Source organism: Zootoca vivipara, chromosome 4 (assembly GCF_965207765.1).
Source record: "Zootoca vivipara chromosome 4, rZooViv2.hap1.1, whole genome shotgun sequence".
NCBI lineage: Eukaryota > Metazoa > Chordata > Lepidosauria > Squamata > Lacertidae > Zootoca > Zootoca vivipara.
This window is the reverse complement of record NC_142587.1, coordinates 95,737,390-95,759,794: the sequence shown is the minus strand read 5'-3', so window position 1 is coordinate 95,759,794 and position 22,405 is coordinate 95,737,390. Positions and strand designations below refer to the sequence as shown.

General features: G+C 47.4%; 1 protein-coding gene across 3 annotated transcripts; it reads right to left on the bottom strand.

Annotated features, from left to right (window-relative positions):
- Positions 1-2,349: 2,349 nt before the first annotated feature.
- Positions 2,350-20,879, bottom strand: LRRC32 (leucine rich repeat containing 32). 3 transcript variants are annotated; one of them, XM_035116536.3, is made up of 4 exons: positions 20,479-20,879; positions 14,603-14,679; positions 12,993-13,083; positions 2,350-6,305 (listed from the first exon to the last, which is right to left on the bottom strand). In XM_035116536.3, the coding sequence occupies exons 3-4, from the start codon at positions 13,077-13,079 to the stop codon at positions 4,368-4,370; spliced, it is 2,025 nt and encodes a 674-aa protein (XP_034972427.3). In that variant the 5' UTR covers positions 13,080-13,083; positions 14,603-14,679; positions 20,479-20,879; the 3' UTR covers positions 2,350-4,367. The 3 variants fall into 3 exon arrangements, with proteins under 3 accessions (XP_034972427.3, XP_060129906.2, XP_034972429.3); XM_060273923.2 differs by having other exon boundaries at positions 14,652-14,679; positions 20,479-20,853; XM_035116538.3 differs by lacking the exon at positions 14,603-14,679 and having other exon boundaries at positions 20,479-20,788.
- Positions 20,880-22,405: the final 1,526 nt, after the last annotated feature.

Sequence of the window (22,405 nt, the reverse complement as noted above, 5' to 3'; positions counted from 1 at the left end):
GGGCCGCAGTTTGGGGATGCCTGCATAAAATACTTGGAACTCTTAATGCAGCCTCATTTGGAGTGTTGCTGCCGACTGGTAAGGTATAAAGGTAAAGGAAATGAAATGTAAAAAAAAAAAACCTGGACGGCTAAGTCCAGTCAAAGGCAACTATGGGCTTGCTGCACTCATCTCGCTTTCAGGTCGAGGGAGCTGGCATTTGTACACAGACAGCTTTCCACATTGTGTGGCCAGCAGGACTAAACTGCTTCTGGTGCAACGGAACACTGTGGCGGAAGCCAGAGTGCATGGAAACGTTGTTTAGCTTCCTGCTGGAACGGTACCTATTTATCTACACGCACTGGTGTGCTTTAAAACTGCTAGGTTGGCAAGAGCTGGGACAGAGCAACAGGAGCTCACCCCTTTGTGCGAATTTGAACCGCCAACCTTCTGACCGACAAGCCCAAGAGGCTCAGTGGTTTAGACCACAGCGCCACCCACATCCCCCTGCTGCCAACTGGAATAATGGAGGAGCTGGGGGAAATGCCTATCTTTTTGGTAAAGGTAAAGGGTAAAGGGACCCCTGACCATTAGGTCCAGTTGTGACCGACTCTGGGGTTGCAGCGCTCATCTCGCGTTATTGTCCGAGGGAGCTGGCGTACAGTTTCCAGGTCATGTGGCCAGCATGACAAAGCCGCTTCTGGCGAACCAGAGCAGCTCACGGAAACGCCGTTTACCTTCCCGCTGTAGCAGTACCTATTTATCTACTTGCACTTTGACGTGCTTTCGAACTGCTAGGTTGGCAGGAGCTGGGACAGAGCAACGGGAGCTCACCCCGTCGCAGGGATTCGAACTGCTGACCTTCTGATCGGCAAGCCCTAGGCTCTGTGGTTTAACCCACAGTGCTACCTGCGTCCCTGTCTTTTTGGTATATGTGCAAAAAGTCCCCATCTCAAAGAATTTCAGGAAGCAGGGATGGGAAAGAGCTCTTTCTGTCTGTCTGAAACTAGGGCAGCAGAGGACTGCTGTCAGCTAGCCATAAACCCAAGTTGTCGGCATGGCCTGTGCCAGAAGTAGGTCAAGGCTGGCCTACCTGAACTGTTTCCATCCCAGCTGGTCTGTATAAGAACTGTGACTTTAAGACACTTGCTGTTTTCTTTCCCCTCCCCACCATTCTTTCCTTGTGTGCCACATCTTTTAAGCTGAAGGGCAGCTTACCTTACTAGAATCATAGAATCATAGAGTTGGAAGAGACCACAAGGGCCATCCAGTCCAACCCCCTGCCAAGCAGGAAACACCATCAAAGCATTGTTGACATATGCCTGTCAAGCCTCTGCTTAAAGACCTCCAAAGAAGGAGACTCCACCACACTCTTTGGCAGCAAATTCCACTGCCGAACAAGCTCTTACTGTCAGGAAGTTCTTCCTAATGTTTAGGTGGAATCTTCTTTCTTGTAGTTTGAATCCATTGCTCCGTGTCCGCTTCTCTGGAGCAGCAGAAAACAACTTTTCTCCCTCCTCCATATGACATCCTTTGATATATTTGAACATGGCTATCATATCACCCCTTAACCTTCTCTTCTCCAGGCTAAACATACCCAGTTCCCTAAGCCGTTCCTCATAAGGCATCGTTTTCAGGCCTTTGACCATTTTGGTTGCCCTCTTCTAGACACGTTCCAGCTTGTCAGTATCCTTCTTGAACTGTGGTGCCCAGAACTGGACACAGTACTCCAGGTGAGGTCTGACCAGAGCAGAATACAGTGGTACTATTACTTCCCTTGATCTACATGCTATACTCCTATTGATGCAGCCCAGAATTGCTACTACTACATTGTGACATAAAGGTTAGAGTGTTGGACGAAGACTTTGAGAACCAGGGTTCGAATCCCCGCTCAGTCATGAAGCTTGCGGGGTGTGACCTTGGGCCATTCAACCTCATGGGGTTGTTGTGAAGATAAAGTGGGGGCAGGCGGGATTCTATGATTCTATGAGCTGCTTGGAGGAAAAGGTGGCACATGCTTGTTATACGAAAGTTCACTGATCCAAACGTAGGTAGTTAGAGCCCAAACCTTGCCAAACCCACAGTAGATTCAGCTGAACTTGCATGTAGCACTTTATAAGCAGCCTTAAACAAGGTTTTACTCTTTTTTTGTCTTTTGCTAATCTGCAAAATGGGTGCCCATGACACCCATCGCTGGAATCCGCAGGTGGGGAGAGTTGCTCTGGTGCACAGGTCATCCTTGCGGTTTTCCCAACATGGGAATCTGGTTGGCCCCTTTGAGAACAGGATGCTGGACTAGATGGGCCTGATCCAGCAGCCTCCTCTGACATTCTTAGACACTAGATAAGCATTGACCAATGAGAGGTAAAAAAAAGTCCATTGTGTTTTATTGCTTCGAAGCGTCAACAAACATTGCTTGTTTTTATTTTTCACCCTCCGGCTCTCAATTTTGCAGGATCAGAAATGTGCAAAATCTTTGACGAAACATGCTGGTCAACCCACCCAGCAAGGGTCTTGATATACCGGGGGGAGGGACCCCCAGCCTGTGGCCCCTCAAAGCTCTCTCTATGGCCCTTGAGACCATCTCAGGCATAGTCTTCACTGGCTATGCTTTGTATCAGCCTGGTGTGTTTTTGCCTGCCTCAAATGTGTCCTTCAGCTTGGATAATTCCTTGCCTGGGTGGGGGATAGAGAGCAGTTTGTGTGTCTAGGAAGCAACCTACTCTTCCAAGGCAGACGTTTACATTTGTTGCTCTGTCCACTTTTGCCTCTGAGCCCCCTAATGCCCAACATTGGAATGTGGCCCCCAGGTGGTTTCCCAGAAGAGAAAGTGGCCTCTCTCCTCCATCCAGGCAATCAAGGAACATTCTCCGAGTTCAAGGACAAATTCCAGCCTGGCAAAAACAACCGAGGAAGGTGTGGAGCAGGGCATGGCCGGTGGGGGGGAGGGACAGCTGGAAAGTCTAGGAATCATAGAGTTGGAAGGGAACTCTCTTCCACCAAAGGCAGTGATGATTTTAAAGGTGAAATGGACCAATTCATGGAGGAGAAGGCTATTCATAGAATCATAGAGTTGGAAGGGACCCCAAGGGTCATCTAGTCCCACCTTCTGCAATACAGGAATCTCAGCTAAAGCATCCTTGACAGACGGCCACCCAACCTCTGCTTAAAAACCTCCAAGGAAGGAGAGTCTACCACCTCCCGAGGGAGACCATTCCAGTGTCAAACAGCTCTTACTGTCAAAAAGTTCTCCTCAATGTTTAGCCGGAATCTCCTTTCTTGTAACTTGAAGCCACTGGTTCGAGTCCTACCCCCCCACCCCCCGAGCAGGAGAAAACAAGCTTTCTCCATCTTTCATGTGACAGCCCTTGAGATATTTGAAGGTAGATGGCTCTCATCTAGTCCAACCCTCTGCAATGCAGCAATCTCAACTAAAGCAACCGCAGCAGGTGGCCCTCCAACCTCTGCTTTAAGGACTCCAATGAAAGGGAGCCCGCAACCTCCTGAGAGAGTCTGGAAGCATTATTGCTACTCAGCAGGCAGCACCCCAATCCAATCTGGCCCGGGCAGAGGAAGGACGGAAGGATTAACCAGGGCATCCCATCCTTTGCAAGGAGGGGGCCTGCCTGCAATTCCAGGGTCTGATAGTGCAGAGGTGGGGAGAATGTATTTCAGGCTGAGGGCTGCCTTCCCCTCTGAGCGACCTTATGGGGGCCATTCCAGAGGTGGGCAAGGGCCAGGGGCCAGAATGGGTGGAGCAATTAACGTTATACAGTAGTCCAGATTCTCCACATGCTCCACATGCTCACCCACCCCCCACCCCAGTCTTCATCCAGACAAGCAAGAAGCATCTCCAGAGTCCGAGGACACATTCCAGTGAGGCAAAATTATTAGATGATGGTGGGAAGCGGGGTGAGTGCGCTGGGTGGAGTGGCCTTGTGTCTCAGAAGGGTGTGCGGCCTGGAGACGGTTCTGAAGACCAGGTCCCTTAGCCTGGGATTTCCCACCCCTGTGATAGATGGGAGAGGAAATACGTTTGGTTTTTAATTATAAGAATGATTGATACACCTCCCATTCTAATTCAGGAAAAAATGGGGTCCCAGGTGTCAACAGTTTGAGAAATGTGGGTAGTTCATGGCTTGGTTTCTCTTCACGTGTGGAGGATCCCCGAATGAGGTGGGTTTTTTTTGGGGGGGGGCTGTTTCTCAGTAACCTGGTCACCAAATGAGGACTTGCATGTGTGAATGAGTCATCACAGAGTAATCCCACAGACCAAGCTTTCATCTTCTCACCTCCCACGTTCTTCAGTAGGGTCCGTTCACGCCTTTGGATGTGAGTCGTCCAGTGGCGAGGGATGGAGGGATGGAAGCCCACCTTTGATGTAAGATCTATGCCTTAAAGTGCCGGCCAAACATGTTCCTGCGATAGCAGCAAAACACACCCACCCCGACGATGACCAGGGACAGAGCCAGGACGGCTGCCACCAAGATCAAGACGCTCATCTTCTTGAGGTCCTCCTTCTCGCAATCTTCTGGCCTGATGTCCCTCACCGCCATCTCTTCTTCGTAGCCAAAGCTCTTGGCGTACTGACATTTGGTGAGGTCCAAGTTGGGGATCTCCACAGTGGCCCTGTGGATCATTTGGGAGAGCCAAATGTTCCCGCAGCAACTGAGCGGGTTGCCCGCCAGGTACAAGTTCCGCAGGTTCTTCTCCAAAGTCGGGATCTTGCTACCTTTGAGGTCGCTGAAGCTGTTGTTCTGCAGATCCAGGACTTCCAAGGCACAGCAGTTCTCGGACCAAGCAGGCAACCAGCTCAATCGGTTGTCTGACAGGTTGAGATAGACGAGGTGTGGGAAAAGCGAGAAGTCGGTGCTCAGAGATGTCATGCCGTTCCCGTGCAAATCCATATATTTTAGAGACATCTCCAAGCCTGAGAAAGATTTGGCCTCTATGTGGAGTCCCCAGTTCAGAGAGAGGTCCAAGGCCACAAGTTGAGTCCTGTAGAAAGCATGCATGGGAATTCTCTTCAGCTTGTTGTCGGAAAGGTACAAGTGCTGGAGTTCAGGAAGGTCAACGAACGAGACGCAGCCCCGGTCCTCCCCGGCGAGCCTTTTCCTGGCTAACCCTGAATAGAAGCCACAAAGACAGAGGTTGTTGCTTCGGAGGTTCAGGAGTGAGAGGCGAGGGAGGCTGGCGAAGATGTCTGGTGGCAGTGCTTGGAGACGGTTGCCTTGAAGGAAGAGCTTCTGCAAGTTAACCAGGGTGCCGGAACCCCATTCCAGATGCTGCAAAGAGTTAGAGCTGAGGTCGAGGACGGACAGTGAGACCAGCTCGGCACTTGCCATGAAAGTCTGGAGGCAGTTTTTGCTGAGGTTGAGAACCTGAAGGGCAGACATGGAAGTGAAGAACTCGCTAGGGATGGCTTGGATCTCATTGTAGCTCAGGTCCAAATACAACAGTCCAGGCAGATGTGGAGAGCTGGTGTTGTTCTTCTGAGCCTGGTCCTGAAGACCAAGAGATGTGTCCATCCAGCCGTAGTCGCCATCATCATCATCATCACGTGGAGATTCCACCATAACAAACTGCATTATGTTCTTGGATAAATTCAGGTAGGCCAGTTTGCTTGCCTGAGTGAAAAATGGGAAGCGGAGGAGCTTATTCTCGCTCAAGTCCAGCCAAACCAGGTTGAACTCCTCCTCGGACTTGGTGGAATGGAAGGTCTCGATGCTGTTCCGGCTGAGATCGAGAACTCTCAGCTGTTTCAGGTTGAAGCCAGCAATACAGGTGAGGGAGTTCATAGAGAGGTTGAGCTTGGAGAGGTGTGGCAGGATCTCAAAGGCTCCTTCTTCTATCTCCATGATCATATTGCTGTGAAGGTTCACTTCAACCAGACCTGGAGACCCCTGGAATGTCCTTTGTGAAATTTCTATAATGCTGTTCTCCGCCAATGAAAGGTACTGAAGCGACGGAGCTTTGTGGATGAAATGCTCAGCCATCCCAGTGTAGAGTCTGTTGCGGGACAAGTCTAGCATTCTGACTTGGGGGAGCGAGCCAAGCCACAGGTCGTGCTGAGCCAACTGGTAGAGCTGGTTGCCAGCCAAGTTGATCTCCTCCAAATTCCTCATATCTCTGAAGATTTCAGGCTCGATGAAACCGATATAATTGGAACTTAAGTCTAAATGGCGGAGGGAGGTGTAAAAGGCCAGGGGGCTCTCTGTGATGTTCAGGAGCTTGTTTTTGGAGAGGTCGATTTTACGTAAATTTGGGTGAAGCTCTGGAGGTATCTGGTGAAGATCTTTGCCGTGACAAAATGCCTCCATACTTCTCTACAGAAAAGGAGAGAGAGAGAGAGAGAGAGAGAGAGAGAGAGAGAGAGAGAGAGAGAGAGAGAGAGAAATGAATACCGTAGTAGTTAGGATGACATTCACATTGCCTACAGCTCAGAGCCATCCAATGAAAATAAATGTTGGAAGATTCCGGGCAGATAACAGAAGGAACCTCTTCACACTGCACAGAATTATGGGGACCATAATAAATAAATTCCAATTTTTTATTAGGAATGGTAGGTACCGATATTCCAAAGGAGCAGAAAATACTTTTTATGTATGCGACAACAGCCACATGGATGCTACTAGCCCAGAAATGGAAAGAAGATAAAGACTATGCCAAAATGGCAAAACTGACCGACAAAAGTTCCAAGAAAGAATGGGGAAAATTTATAATTGATCAACGAGACCACTGTAAGCAGATGAAAACACTAGCAGGATTGCAATGACACTTGTAATGTAGCAAATGCTATGGATAAAATGGAGAGACATAAAACATGGATTATGAAATAATATGCAGTTGAAAAGGATGACAATAGGACCCATGGAGGGGAAGGTGGGAAGTCCAGAGATTGGGAAAAATCTCTAAATAAGGATGTGTATTTTTGTAATGTATTGTACTGTTACAGTATGATTCTATACCTGTGAAACCAAATAAAAATTATTTCAAAAAATAATAATTATGGGTGATCATAGACTTGTAGAATTGGAAGGGACCCCAAGGCTTTTAGATGGGTTTAAAAGAGGATCAGACAAATTCGTGGATACAGTGGTACCTTGGTACTCAGATGCCTTGGTTCTCAAACGCCCCAAACCCGGAAGTGAGTGTTCCTGTTTTCGAATATTTCGGAAGCGGAACATCCACTGCGGTTGTTGGCTATTGTTTCCGGGATGCCTGCGCCAATCAGAAGCTGCGCCTTGGTTTTTTGAACATTTCAGAAGTCAAACGGACTTCTGGAACGGATTAAGTTTGGCACTTTTGTTTTTGCTATTTATTTTGCGTTTTTGTTTTTGAGGCTTTTTCGGTTCATTTGTTTTTGCGACTGTATGGAACCCAGTTCACATTGATTGATTGATGGTGTGACTGCCAGCGCCGTCTTAAGCGCCCCTGTCGCCATGGTGCGCCGGATCTCTCCGGCGCCCTTCCGCCCCGTTTCCCAGCGCGGTGGGCGGGTGGGCGCGGCGCTGCTGCGCGGCGGGCGGGCGGGCAGGCACAGCGCGATCTCTCCGGCGCCCTTCCGCCCCGTTTCCCAGCGCGGTGGGCAGGTGGGCACCGCACACAGCTGCGCAGCGGACCGGCGGACCGGCCGGCCAGCGGGCAGGCCGGCACCATGGTGCCCTGCGCCACCGGGGGTCTACGACGAGCCGGCTCTGGTGACTGCGTAAATGGATAAAAGCCCCCCATCCAAACAATGACTATCATCAGTGCAAGTAAGGGGGAAAAAGTAATTTTAATTTTTATCATCTACAATAATGTCTTCTTTATTTTATAGTACAGTACATTGATTATTGCTTTCATTTTATGGATCAGTGGTCTTGTTAGATAGTAAAATCCGTGTTAAATTGCTGTTTTAGGGGTTGTTTTTAAAAGTCTGGAACGTCCTGTTCAGCCATCCCATGAGGAAGCGTTCTCTGCATTGGGTCGCCTTCCACCCCTGCTCCTCACCCTTCCCTTATTGTTTGCATCTATCAGGGGTAGGCAACCTAAGGCCCGGGGGCCGGGTATGCAGCCCAATCGCCTTCTAAATCTGGCCCACTGACGGTCCGGGAATCAGCATGTTTTTACATGAGTAGAATGTGTGCTTTTATTTAAAATGCATCTCTGGGTTATTTGTGAGGCATAGGAATTTGTTCTTTTTTTCTTTTTTTCAAAATATAGTCCGCCCCCCCACAAGGTCTGAGGGACAGTGGACCGGCCCCCAGCTAAAAACGTTTGCTGACCCCTGATTAAGAGTCTCGCGCTCTACCTACTGAGCTATGAAGGGGCTGTTCTGGCCTTCCTCGGGGAATAAAGGGACCCCTGACCATTAGGTCCAGTCGTGACCGACTTTGGGGTTGCGGCGCTCATCTCGCTCTATTGGCTGAGGGAGCCGGCGTACAGCTTCCAGGTCATGTGGCCAGCATGACAAAGCCACTTCTGGCGAACCAGAGCAGCACACAGAAACGCCGTTTACCTTCCCACCGGAGTGGTACCTATTTATCTACTTGCACTTTGATGTGCTTTCAAAATGCTAGGTTGGCAGGAGCAGGGACCGAGCAACAGGAGCTCATCCCGTCGTGGGGATTCAAACCGCCGACCTTCTGATCGGCAAGCCCTAGGCTCTGTGGTTTAACCCACAGCGCCACCCACGTCTCCTCAGGGGATAGAGACACGATAATCCATTTATTCACGGCAGCCTTCTAAATCTGGCCCACTGACAGTCCGGGAATCAGCGTGTTTTTACATGAGTTGAATGTGTCCTTTTACTTAAAATGCATCTCTGGGTTATTTGAGGGGCATGGGAATTCGATAATCCCCCCCAAAAATTATAGTCCAACCCACCACAAGGTCTGAGGGGCAGTGGACCGGCCCACAGCTGAAAAAGGTTGCTGACCCCTGGCATCTATCATTGGAGATATTGCTGAGCACTCTCCCCACCCATCATAATTCCCAAACAAAGCCTCTATATCTCTTTCCACATTTGGGGGGGGGGGAGAGGAGGCTTCTCTTTCACCACCCTCTCCTTTCCTGTCCAGACATTACTTCTGAATCCTGTCCAAGTTTCTCCATAATCTCTTCTGCTTTGCAAATATAATCTCCTTTCTTACTTGGCTCCGCGACCGCAGTCTATTCGGGGGTATTCCATATGGAATAGGAAAGAATGCCAAAGGAAAACAGGATGCGTGGCGTTCGCACGGGCTCCAGCCCTCGCAGGAACGGCGGAGGGAACTATTTGGGGGCTAGGCAATGCTCCGGACCTCTCTGAGGGGCCCATCATTTTTCCAACTTACTCATGTTCCTTTGATCAGCAGCTTTGTTCTAACACTTCCCATGGGGAATGTTCTTCCGAACTTGAGAAGCTTCCTTCGTACTAAGACAGACCATCCACTAAACGAAGCTCAGTGTTGCCTGCACTCACTGGCAGCAGGGTTTCCTGCATCAAATCTCTCCCAGCCCTTCCTGAAGATGCTGGGGAATGAACCTGGGTTTTCTGCATGCAAAGCAGATGCTCTACCCATTAGGGTACGGAAGCAGGTAGCTGCTAGTTAGGTTAAGCAATGCCAGGCCAGATGCACTGATGGCCTCACTCAGTGTAAGGCAGCTTTGTTGCTGAGCAGATAGTTGAATCCTGCTGGGGTCTGCTCCCCCAGCCTGTTCCCCATGGGGGGGGGCAATCCTAGACTGCCTCTGCTTCTTTCAGATTGCTCTAGGTCAGGCTTCCTCAAACTTGGCCCACCAGATGTTTTTGGCCAGGGGTCAGCAAACTTTTTCAGCAGGGGGCCAGTCATAGCTGCCAAGTCTCCCATTTTCCCCGGTAAATCCCCGTTTTCCCAGCTGTGCCTAGCTGAAAAAACGGATTTTTTTGTTTCCCCCCAGTTTATTCTGGCGTGGCGGCCATTTTGGAACTGGGCGGAGCATGCTCAGAAGCGGCTTTTGATGCTGCTCTGCCCAGTTCCAAAATGGCTGCAGCGCGACTTCTGGCGTGGCGGCCATTTTGGAACTGGGCAAAGCAGCATCAAAAGTCGCTTCTGAGCATGCTCCGCCCAGTTCAAAAATGGCAGCAGCGCTACTTCCGGTCTGCTATTTCCGGCCCGGTCCCTTATTTCTCTGACAGCAACTTGGCAGGTATGGGGCCAGTCCACTGTCCCTCAGACCTTGTGGGGGGCCGGACTATATTTTGGAAAAAAAATATGAACGAATTCCTATGCCCCACAAATAACACAGAGGTGCATTTTAAATAAAAGGACACATTCTATTCATGTAAAAACATGCTGATTCCCGGACTGTCCACGGACCGGATTTAGAAGGCGATTGGGCCGCATCCGGCCCCCGGGCCTTAGTTTGGGAACCCTGTTTTTGGCCTACAACTCCCATGATCCCTAGCTAGCAGGACCAGTGGTCAGGGATGATGGGAATTGTAGTCTCAAAACATCTGGAGGGCCGAGTTTGAGGAAGCCTGCTCTAGGTGGCTTCATCCAGGACAACCCGGGGCTGTCTACACCGATCTAGGGCAAAGCCCGGATTCCCTCAAATATTCAGGAATCCTATAGTTCCCAAGAAGAACTGAGCGATAGTTCTTCAGAATGACTGCTCTCTGGGGAAACCCTCCCCAAAACATCTGCTGGTGCTTCAACGTGGACAAAATCAGACAGGCAGAACTCTTTCGAAGGAGCTGAGCAATGTCCAGCTCACTCGTGCCTGTGAGTAATGCAAGATGTGTACAACTCCAGATGAACATGCCGGGCAAAGCACAGGCTACACCCAAATGGCACATTCCCCCAGAGGCTTGGCTCACTGACTCCAGCGACAACTCACAGTCGCTTCTGCGCTAGAGCCCTTTGGCACTGTGAAGGGATTACTCTTCCACCATTACCAGGGATTAAAAGGGTGGTTCCACACTTAATATAGCATGATAGGGACCAGCAATGCCCTTTTCCTTGGCCCAAATCCTGTTGTAACATACATCCTATTCGGTTAAGGTCTCCAGCAATGTTAATTAAAAGTTTCCTGTTGGCAGGTTGCCCCTGAATTAGTCCTCTTCCACCCGGGTGTATATGTGTGTTAATTATTACTAGCCCCCAGCCGTTCTTGTTATAGTGTAATAGGAAGCAATCAAATGAATCTGAAAAAAGGAAGCTTTTGATTAAAGGTACAGTTGCTCTTTAAAAGCCCCGGCAGCTCAAACCTTGCGCACGCCAGATAGTCTGGCACTAGAAATGCATTTTCAAGCTCCCCTCTGGCCAAATCAGGTCTGCAAAAAACAAGGGAAGACAACCCAGCAAACACTGGAACGCAACCATTTGGCAGCAATGCCCATGGATTCCCTTTCCAACAGGAACAAACAAAAGATGGGATTTCCAGAGTTTGTGTACAACTAACTCTTCAAGCAGGGACTGGTTTAAGACAATTCAGCGGACCCCTAAATTCCCTGATCAACCTGGGGCATAAATTCAACAGGAAATTCTTCCGAAGGAGCTTTGTGGAAATGCACAGGAGAGCATTTGCATGATTTCAAGATCTGCCAACGGAGAGGGTTGCCTCTCCTTGCTTCATGTTACAGCTGCCTCTCTGGCTTGAAGACAAGACGGCTTAACGAAACTTGAATCTCCTGACCTCCCCACGTCCTCGCAGAGCATCCCAATCAACAATGATGGGAGAACAAGAGCTTTGCTCGGTCTTCGATTCGTTCCAGCGAAGAGACGCTAGACTCACTTGGCCAAGAACGGAGCATTAATAGGGCATAACTGCCTAAACCCCGGATAGCAGCTGCCAGCCAATGTAGCCTATAGAAGGGATGGACGCCCAACTCCCAATAGATTGTGATCTACTCACAGTATTAAAAAATTGGCAATTGACCCATTGTCTTTGGATGGACCAAAGTTGTTCTTTCCCCCTTTTTTGGAGGGGAAAATCAAGGGGTGAGATGGCTAAAAATAGCTTTTTCCTATATAATAAAGTGCAAGTGTCTCTGCGTCCAGATTCCCTGTGTCCCTGTGTCCGCACTACTGCGCATGTGCCCCACGGACACAGGGATTGGACGCAGAGACTTGACGCACACACACACACACACACACACACACACACACTCTCCCCACCCCACCCCTCTGCCTACCGTTTCCCTCGCAGTCCTCAGAAGAATCGCGGCCTTCTCCTGGGCGCCCGCCGGCCAGCTGGGCTCAGCGGAGCGCCCCGATGAAGCGGCAGCAGTGGGAGGGGCCAACCGCCCCCCCCACGCGCCGCTGCCGCCAAAAAAGGCTGAATACTCTAGCGCCCGTTTATTAAACGGGCTGAATGACACTAGTCATGTATAATGAGATAATAATCCAATGTCTCTATTAAGACCAGGTCTGTCCATGGTTTTAAGCTTGGTAATAAGTTGCAATTCAGCAACTTCTCTTTCCTGCTTTTTCCTGTAAGACCAATTGCAGTCGTTAACAGTCGTCCACAGGTTTACCACACCTATCAGCCAATCACCCATTCCCACCACCCTTCTGAAGAATACCCCTCCCCACCTTCTCACTATACATAGGGGTCTGGTGACTTCTGTTTCAGTGTATCTGAAGAAGTGTCCATGCATACGAAAGCTCATACCAATGACAAACTTAGCTGGTCTCTAAGGTGCTACTGGAAGGATTTTTTGTATTTTGTTTCGACTACTTTAAAGGTGTGTTTTTCCTCTGCCAGGCTTAGCTACAGCCCTCCCAATTCGCTGTCATCTGCAAATTGGATGAGCATCCCCTCAGCTCCTTCATCCAAGTTGTTTATGAAGAACAGGATGATGAGGAACCATTCGTGAGTACTCTTTGCATCAGTCAACCAGCTACAAATCCACCTGACAATGACCTCATTTGACCCACATTTTGCCAACTTCCTTGAGAGAATATCATGGGGGATTTTGTCAAAAGCCTTACTGAAACCAAGACATTACACCAGCTTCTTGCAGGATTTGCCCTGCTTGCGTTCGAACCCTTTGCCAAAGGTCTTACAATTTCACAGGGCAACCGTTCCATCGTTGAGAAGGTTGAGATGTCTCCGTTCAGCGCTGCGAGGAAGAGAAAGAGGTAGAATTTCATGGCTCTGTAGAGTGGGAGAAAAAATGGAGTCCAAAGTTAGAGATCAAACCAGTTGTTTAAGGTAGGGGTTGGAAGAAACGGGGTTTTGAAAGCTGTGATAGGCATAATGAAAAACAAATAGTGGATATAGATGGGGGAATCGGTCGGTTTCAGTTTCTCATTTTTCCAATCTTAAATTCAGTTCTCCACATTTTCATATCAATATCCAAAACTGTTTTTTAAAAATTCCTCATGGAAATTCATCCAGATTTTAGTGAGAACTGAACACACACATTTCTATGTCACTTTGTCTTTTACGTGCATCTTTGCAAAGAAACCTCCTTCCAAATAATGCCATTTTTCTCTGCTATCTCAACTACTATATGCATTTTTAAGGTACTACGCTTTTATGCCTTTTAGCACACGTCACTTGGCTAGAACTGTACTGCGAAATTCAGAGAATTTCGAATTTCAAAGCCTCGCCATGTTTCAGTTCGCATATTGTTTCTGAAAGTGGCTTTGCTTTTAAATTTGAGTTACTTCGAATGTCTCTTCCATCCCTTCCTGTGGTAGAGGATTGGGTAGGATGCCAAATTAATGCCTACTAAAGTACCCTATGCTTTTTGGTTTGTTTGTTTTCCAATGTATTTCTTATCAATCAAAAATGAGGTGTAGCGTGAACAATTTTTTTATTCTGAAAGTGTGGCCCAGAGAAAAAAGGTTTGAGAACCAACACTCTAAATCTAGTGCTGGTCAGGGGGTGGCAGCGATGGTGGAGCCTGGCTGTTTGGGGTAGGTTTGGGGCAAGCTCTAAAAAAGATATACAGTGGTACCTTGGTTTAAGAACAGCTTAGTTTATGAACAACTTGGATTAAGAACGCTGCAAACCCGGAAGTAGGTGTTTTGGTTTGTGAACTTTGCCTTGGAAGCAGAACATGTTCCGCTTCCTGTTGAGTGTGTTCCGTTTGTAAATTGAGTCCCCCGCTGCTATGGGAAAGCGTGCCTTGGTTTAAGAACATTTTGGTTTAAGGGGAGGAAATCCCCAAAAAGGACACTACAGTGGTACCTTGGTTTACAAACACAATTGGTTCCGGAAGTCTGTACTTAACCTGAAGCGTACTTAACCGGAAGCAAACTTTCCCATTGAAAGTAATGGAAAGTGGATTAATCCGTTTCAGACGGGTCCGCAGAGTACTTAAACTGAAGCGAACTTTCCCATTGAAAGTAATGGAAAGTGGATTAATCCGTTCCAGGAGGGTCCGCGAAGTACTCAACCTGAAGCGTACTTAACCCGAAGTATGAGTGTAATTGGTTCTGGAAGTCCATACTTAACCTGAAGCGTACTTAATCTGAAGCGAACTTTCCCATTGAAAGTAATAGAAAGTGGATTAATCCGTTCCAGGAGGGTCCACGAGTACTTAAACTGAAAGTACTCCAACCGAAGCGTACTTAATCCAAGGTATGACTGTACATTCTTTCTGTATGCCACAACTGCTGTGAGGCTACTATGGTACTTGCGAAGAATTGGAAGAGTCAGGACATACCATCAATAGACAACTGGCAAATGAAGATGATGGACTTTATGGAACTCACCGAAGTGACTGGGAACTGACTCCGTGACCTGGAAGAAAAGAAGGTTGAGGAAGATGGGAATAAAATTAATTTATATCTTGGAAAATATTGTAATATTTAATATCCTTTAGTGAAAGTGTTAAAGGGAGTCGGTGTAAATATAGAGAATCGGTTAATTTTAAAGAATCCTTTTTTACAGGTAGATTATGATGAGGTATTGAATTTTGGAACTGCCAAAGATGATTTGATATGAAATTCAGATGGAGGGGATTGGGGGAAGTCACACACCATTGCCAAAAATATATATGAATTTGTTTGTTTTTATGTTTGTTTGTTTTGCTTGTAAAATGAATAAATATCATTTTCTTAAAAAATAAGAACATTTTGGTTTAAGAATGGACTTCCGAAACAGATTAAGTTCGTAAACCAAGGTACCACTGTAGACTCATCTCCTGGTTAGCTGACTTTGCTATTGGGGAACGATTGACATCATCCATAGGTTTTATCGGAAGGGATCAGTCAACATGGATATTTACTTTAGGTTTTTCTGCGTCTGCTTGAAAAATCCCCAAATATCTTTTTGAAGCAACCCGAAGAGTGAATGGTATAAACCTCAAAGGACTGAGGGGTGGGGGTTGCTGTAAAATCACTCAGCATAAAGATTGGAGATAGACTTTTACGGGAAGTTGTGATATGACGGAGTCCTTGTTGCTCAAAGTCCGTATACACTCATTATTTTTTCCTGTCTCACTGTTGTATCCAGTAAAACAGGCTTTGTAGGTCCCCCCCCCCACCTCAAGATCCTTCAAAACTGTGAGTTAAAATAACTCAGAGTGTTGATGATGTGCAATGGTGATTGTCAGTTTCAATGTCTCTCCATTTCTTATTTGTTCAGGTCTCCACATGGTCTTCTTTTTTCATTATTATTATTGCATTTGTATCCCACCTTTCTCTCCAAGGAACTCAGAGTGGCAAACATGCTTTCCCTCCTACTCATTTAATCTCCTCAACAACCCTGCGAGGTAGGTCGCGCAGAGAGATAGTGAGCGGCCCAAGGTCAACCAGCAAACATCATGGCTGAGAGGGGATTTGAACCCTGCACCTCCTGGGCCATAGTCTGATACTCTAACCACTAGACTTTAAAGGTTTTGACCTTTAAAGCCTTATGCGGCTTAGGACCCTCGTACCTATGGGACCGCCTCTCCCGGTATGCCCCGCAGAGGACATTAAGGTCCACAAATAATAACATACTGGAGATCCCGAGTCACAAGGTGGTTAGGCTGGCCTCGACCAGGACCAGGGCCTTCTCAGTACTGGCCCCGACCTGGTGGAACACTCTCTCTCAGGAGACTAGGGCCCTGCGGGATTTGTCATCTTTTCATAGGGCCTGCAAGACAGAGCTGTTCCGCTTGGCCTTTGGACTGACGCAGTCTGACCCCGGGGTTACCCTCCCCTAAGGTTTTATCTTATAATGGTTTTATCTTACTTGTAGATTTCTAATTTTAAAATTGAATTTTAACATTGTATTAATCTGCAGTTTAATTGAATTGTTTCTTTTATACTTGCATTGATATTTTTGCTGTTAGCCGCCCTGAGCCCGGTCTTGACTGGGAAGGGGGGGGTATAAATAAAATTATTATTATTATTATTATTATTATTATTATTAGTCCACACTGTCTTAACAGCTCATGAATATTCATCATTTTTAAAAAAAACAACCTAACATACATATGTTTCTATGCGATTCTGCCTTGGATCCATATATTTGCAAAGCAACCTTCCTGAACACATTGCATTTTTGTACGCTACTTCCACCAGCGTATGAATCTTAATGCGCATTTTACCCTAGTAGATGCATTTTGGTACGCATGCCTTGGCTGGAGTGCCGCATTGCAAAATTTGGAGAAGTGCAAATTTCAAAGGATAGCTTTCGTTCTCGTACTGTTTCAGGAATTGAAAATGAGGTAAGTTTGCCTTTAAATGTGAACTGAACTGAATTCGCCCCCCCCCATCCCTAGTGGTGACTTTTAATTAAAAATAACAATAAGAAAGCCTTATGTGGATCAGTTGAAGGAGTTGGATTTGTTTAGCCTGGAAAAGAAGAGGCTGAGAAGAGATTTGATAGCCGTCTTCAAATGTCTCAAGGGCCGTCACACGGAAGATGGAGCAAACTTGTTTTCTCCTGCTCTGGAGGGCAGGATCTGAATGAACTTTCCTAGTGTATGAACTGTTTGACAGGGGAACAGATTCCCACAGGAGGTGGTGGACTCTCTTTCCTTCTAGGTTTCTAAGCAGAGGCTGGGTGGCCATCTGTCATGGATGCTTTAGCTGAGATTCCTGCATTGGAGGGTTTTTGGACGCTTCCAACTCCATAATTTTATGTGCTGGCCTGGTTGCAGCCAGTTCCTGGATGGGAGACCTAAGTAGCCTTCACCTACTGCCTTGAGTGGTCCCAGGTCCAATTCCTGGTATCTTCAGGTAGGTCTAGGAGAGACCTTTGCCCTAAACCCCCGGAGAGTCGCAACCGTTCTGTGACAGATAAAAACACTGAGCCGGATTGGCCCAACTGCCAGACTCAGTAGAAGACAGCTTCTTCCTATTTTCCTCGGCAATAAATAAAATAAGCCATGCACCAGCTTGAGGTTATAAATGTGTCAAACAACGACCGTTGCCTGGAGGACAGCAAAGACCACATTTACCATCCATTCTCCAAACAGGAAATAGCTGTGGTAGCCCACAGAACAACAGCAAAGGGGACTCTTCGGTCAAGGATTAGCCAAAAAGGGAGGCCGCCTGGGGGGTGACACAAAGAAACCAAGTGAAGCAACTATCAACTATTTCATGGGGGGACCCCCATCTTCCTATTAGGAAAGGTTCGTTCCATTGACCCTTCTGCCCATCTTTCCAGAGCCATTCATAGAATCACAGAGTTGGACGAGACCCCAAGGGTCCTCAATTCCAACTCCCTGCATTGCAGGAATCTCAGCTAAAGCATCCATTCCTTGTGGGCTGCATCAAATGCCTTGTTTACAATGCATCTCCATACTTGTCTACTCAGGGGTAAACAACAACAACAACAACAACCATACACTTGAATGGGATTGGTTCCATGTCAATATGTATAGGATTGCAGCCTTCACATAGAATCATAGAATCATAGAGTTGGAAGAGACCACAAGGGCCATCCAGTCCAACCACCTGCCAAGCAGGAAACACCATCAAAGCATTCCTGACATATGGCTGTCAAGCCTCCACTTAAAGACCTCCAAAGAAGGAGACTCCACCACACTCCTTGGCAGCAAATTCCACTGTCGAACAGCTCTTACTGTCAGGAAGTTCTTCCTAATGTTTAGGTGGAATCTTCTTTCTTGTAGTTTGAATCCATTGCTCCGTGTCCGCTTCTCTGGAGCAGCAGAAAACAACCTTTCACCCTCTTCTATATGACATCCTTTTATATGTTTGAACATAGCTATCATATCACCCCTTAACCTTCTCTTTTCCAGGCTAAACATACCCAGCTCCCTAAGCCGTTCCTCATAAGGCATCGTTTCCAGGCCTTTGACCATTTTGGTTGCTCTCCTCTGGACACGTTCCAGCTTGTCAGTATCCTTCTTGAACTGTGGTGCCCAGAACTGGACACAGTACTCAAGGTGAGGTCTGACCAGAGCAGAATACAGTGGTACTACTCAACTCAAAACCGTTTATTGTGAGGACCATGCCTGTACACAAATATCAACACAACAATAATTAAAAACAATAATTAAAAATGTTAAAGAGCAGAATACAGTGGTACTATTACTTCCCTTGATCTAGATGCTATACTCCTGTTGATGCAGCCCAGAATTGCATCAAATTTCCGCCTGTGGTTATGTATTTTGTGAATGATGAGAGCCAAGTCGGCAGCTGAAAGCTCATTTCTTCTTTGCATGTGAGATGTTTCGGGAGCACACCTGAAGCCCATGAGATGTTTGGACATAGAAATTGCGGAGCTGGAATGGCAAACACTTCTTTGCAAGTACACACACACGCACGCGCGCGCACACACACATACACACACACAGCATTGGCTCATAAGAACATAAGAATTAAAAAGTGAAGGTTTTATACGATCTGAAGAGAAACCAGAGTGTGGTCATGTAAGGTGATAAAAGCTTTCTGGCAGATGATACAGTGGTACCTTGGTTCTCAAACTTTATCTGTTCCGGAAGTCCATTCCAAAACCAAAGCATTCCAAAACCAAGGCGTGCTTTCCCATAGAAAGTAATGCACAATGGATTAATCCATTGCGGACTTTTAAAAACAACCCCAAAAACAGTGATTTAACATGAATTTTACTATCTAACGAGACCATTGATCCATAAAATGAAAGCAATAAACAATGTACTGCAGTCACACAATCGTCAATCAGTAGCTGCTGAACTGGGTTCCGCGCAGTCACAAAAACAAAAGAGCCACAAAAACACAAAATAAATAGCAAAAACAAACAGACCTCAGTCTAAATCAAAACGTCAGCGTGGCACTCTAAACGGAAGTGTAACACTAAAAACGGAGCACGTTTGGGTTCTGAAAAAAGTTTGCAAACCGGAATTTGCAAACTTCCGGGTTTGCTGTGTTTGGATTCCAAGTTAGAATATGGATAGAATATTCACATTTGTGTCCGGGTTTTCACTTCTTGAAATATGGCAAGCCTAGCATATCCCAGTAGCTACGGTATTTGGCAGCCAGTGAAGTTCCCCCAGCGCAGGTGTGATATTTGCCCATCCAGCTACTCCATTCAGCAACTTGGCTACATCATCCGGACCAACCCCAGGGGAAGCCCCACAATGAGCACTTTACAGCAGTCTAATCACGAGGCTTGATGAATCACGGTGTAAAATAGCCATCAGCATGAATAACCCTACACTTCCCTAAGAGTTGAGCTGAGTCGTCCTAACTATGACATCACGCTTGTTTAGTCCATTCTCCATCCCATTCATACAAAGCACAGGATGAGACCTGGCCGAGTTGAACAACCCTGTTAGTGCAATCTCGTGCATGTTTACTCAGAAGTAGGGATAGGGAAGAAATTCATTTTTTTAACCTACCTAATTTGTACTTCCCAAAGGAATGCACCAAGCACCAGACAGATAGCCCTCAAAATTTGCACTTCTCTGAATTTTTCAGCATGGTTCTCTCCAACCCCCAAAAATTGTGTCCCCAAAAAAGTGTGTGTTAGGGGAAAGAGTATTGGTGAAAAGTAACATTCCTGGGGAGGGGGGGAATCTTATGTTGTTTTATATTAGGAGAGGTGTATGCTAAATTTGCCTGAGAATTTTTGTGAGTTTCTTTTATGTTTCATTCGCAAACTGATGTAGAAGTGTGAAAGAATGAACAATCGACAGATTTGTCCCTCCTTCCTGAAAAGCAAGACTCCCTGCTTTCAATGGAGCTTACTCCCAGGTAAACACATGCATAGAATCCCAACCCTGACCCTCTTGAGGCATCCAATACAGCCATAAGTGTGTTTACTCCAAAGTCAGTTCCTTTGAGCCAAATGGGACGTTCTTTCTAGGAACTGCGCCTGAGAGCGCAGCTTTAAGCCAATGTTCAGCTTCCCCACGGTGGGAAATAAATCGGTTGGCAAACTGCTGCCCTCTGCTTTGATGGTGCCCCAGAGTTTGGTTTTATTTTTCCTGCTGTTAAAACAAAAACAGAAAGGGAGCAACAAATGTTTCTCTTACGCCGTGCTGTGAGAGTATCCAGAACAAGTCGGAAAATTCCCAGGAGTTCCTTCCATCAGAGAGAGACGCCTGTCCCGATTCCCCTTCCCCCTTTGATCCTATTAAGATCAATACTCTCCCATACCCACCTAGTGTTGTGGCAAAAGTGGCCGCGGTCAAGTCCTCCCTCTCCGCTCTTCGCCAGAGGTGCTCCGCCAGTGAACCGCGCTGGCGCTCCTGACAGGGGGTGTCTCGCCGTCCTGCGGCATTCAAGCAGACTGAGGACCTTGGAAAGCCAAGAGGAAAGTTAAGTCACTGGAGGAGGGGTGGGAGAAGAGAGAGAGAGTTCACGAAGGAAGAAACTCCTCACAGATCAGCCTGCAATAGATTGGATTCCTTTGCACTCATCCTCTGAAACGCCTCCAAAGCATGGAATGATTTTGAAGCGTGCGTCTCTGTGCGCGCCCGCTCCTCTGGCGCTCTTTTTGTTCCAAACGCTCATATTTTTTACGGCGGCCAGTTTCCTGGAGCGCCTCGTGTGGGTGTGAGGACTTCTTCTCTCACATTGACACATGCAGACAATCCTAAAAATGCCAGCTGAAATTCCCTGCTTGCAGATATGCGTCCGGAGCAAACGTTGCTGCTTGGAGGCGGCAGAGATCGCTCGCCTGAGATACAGATGTGTGCGGCTGTGGATGTCTCTGGGTCAAGTCGTGTTCGTCTTAAAGCGTGGTGAGGCCGAGGGAGTCAGGGTCGGGGAGAAGGAACAGCAGCCCCGCTGTGCAATAGCGCCCGAGCATATGGTCCAAAGGGGGATGTGAATTAGCGACAATTCGTGCCTTCACCCACGCAGCGCAGAAAGAAAGGGAATCTAACACTGCAACAGTTGTGTCTGGAATTTTGTTGTTGTTGCTATTCAAACTAGCACCACAAGCGTAACAGTTTAGTCTGTAGTAGCAAAAAAATAACAAAAGGCAATTCCAGAGTCCAGACTGCCGCTGTTTGCAAGAGGGATTCGAACACGAAACCATCAGAATCAGATTGCTTGATGAGAGCTGAGTTGGAGTTTTTGTGTAACAAACGGGCTCTCCGCCCCCACCCCAACCCCCTGCTCAAAGATCTGGCTTTTTGCATGAAGGGAAGTTTGCAAAAACTCCACTAGATAAGTGTGGGATAGCAGTTGCTCAATGCAAATGATGTTAAACTATGGAACTCCCTGCCACTGGGGGCAATGCTGGCCATCAGCTTGGATGGCTTTAAAAGAGGCTCTGCCCTGCCTCCATACCTGGAAGCAGCAACACTGATGCCAGTGGCTAATACCCCAGAGGACAGGATCACACTTCAAAATGACCTAGGTGGGGAAGTGGTCTGACTCTGTGTAAGGCAATCCCACAGGAACATTGGTTTTGGTTGGAGGCAGAGTCGGTTTTAAGAGTCAAACGTGGCTTGAGCGAGGCTCTGTTTCACACGACCAGCAATGGAGCATCTCGACCCTCTAAGGCAGGCATCCCCAAACTTCAGCCCTCCAGATGTTTTGGACTACAATTCCCATCATCCCTGACAACTGATCCTGTTAGCTAGGGATCATGGGAGTTGTAGGCCAAACATCTGGAGGGCCGCAGTTTGGGGGTGCCTGCTCTAAGGTTAGGCTGGCACCTCTAGTCAGTGGGTCAGTTTTGTCCCCACCAGGGGTCCAAATTTGGCCCACCCGGCCATCCCTGGCAAACTATGCCCACCTGAATGTCAGGTGTGGGTCAGTTACCAGCATCCTGTATCTTCAAAGGCCTTCAATACACGTTTCTTTGGCTCCTTTCTTTCCCAGGTTTCAAAGAGGTTTCTGAAGGAATATCACAGCCTGCACTTCATCTTTGAGATAGGCAAAGGTGGGACAAATTTGCACTCTGGGAAGAGCAACTCCCCTTTCAAATTCTCAGCGTAGAATCATAGAATTGTAGAGCTGGAAGGGGCCCTGAGGATCATCTAGTCCAACCCCCTGCAATGCAGAAACACGCAGTTGTCCCTTACGGGGATTGAATCTGCAACCTCGGTGTTATCAGCACCACACTGTAACCAACT

Coding starts and splice junctions, on each gene's coding strand:
- LRRC32 (XM_035116536.3), bottom strand. CDS start 13,079: ATGAAATTCTACCTCTTTCTCTTCCTCGCAGCGCTGAACGGAGACATC. Junction 6,306..12,992: donor AACGGTTGCCCTGTGAAATT/GTAAGACCTTTG, acceptor CCTTTTCTGTAG/AGAAGTATGGAGGCATTTTG.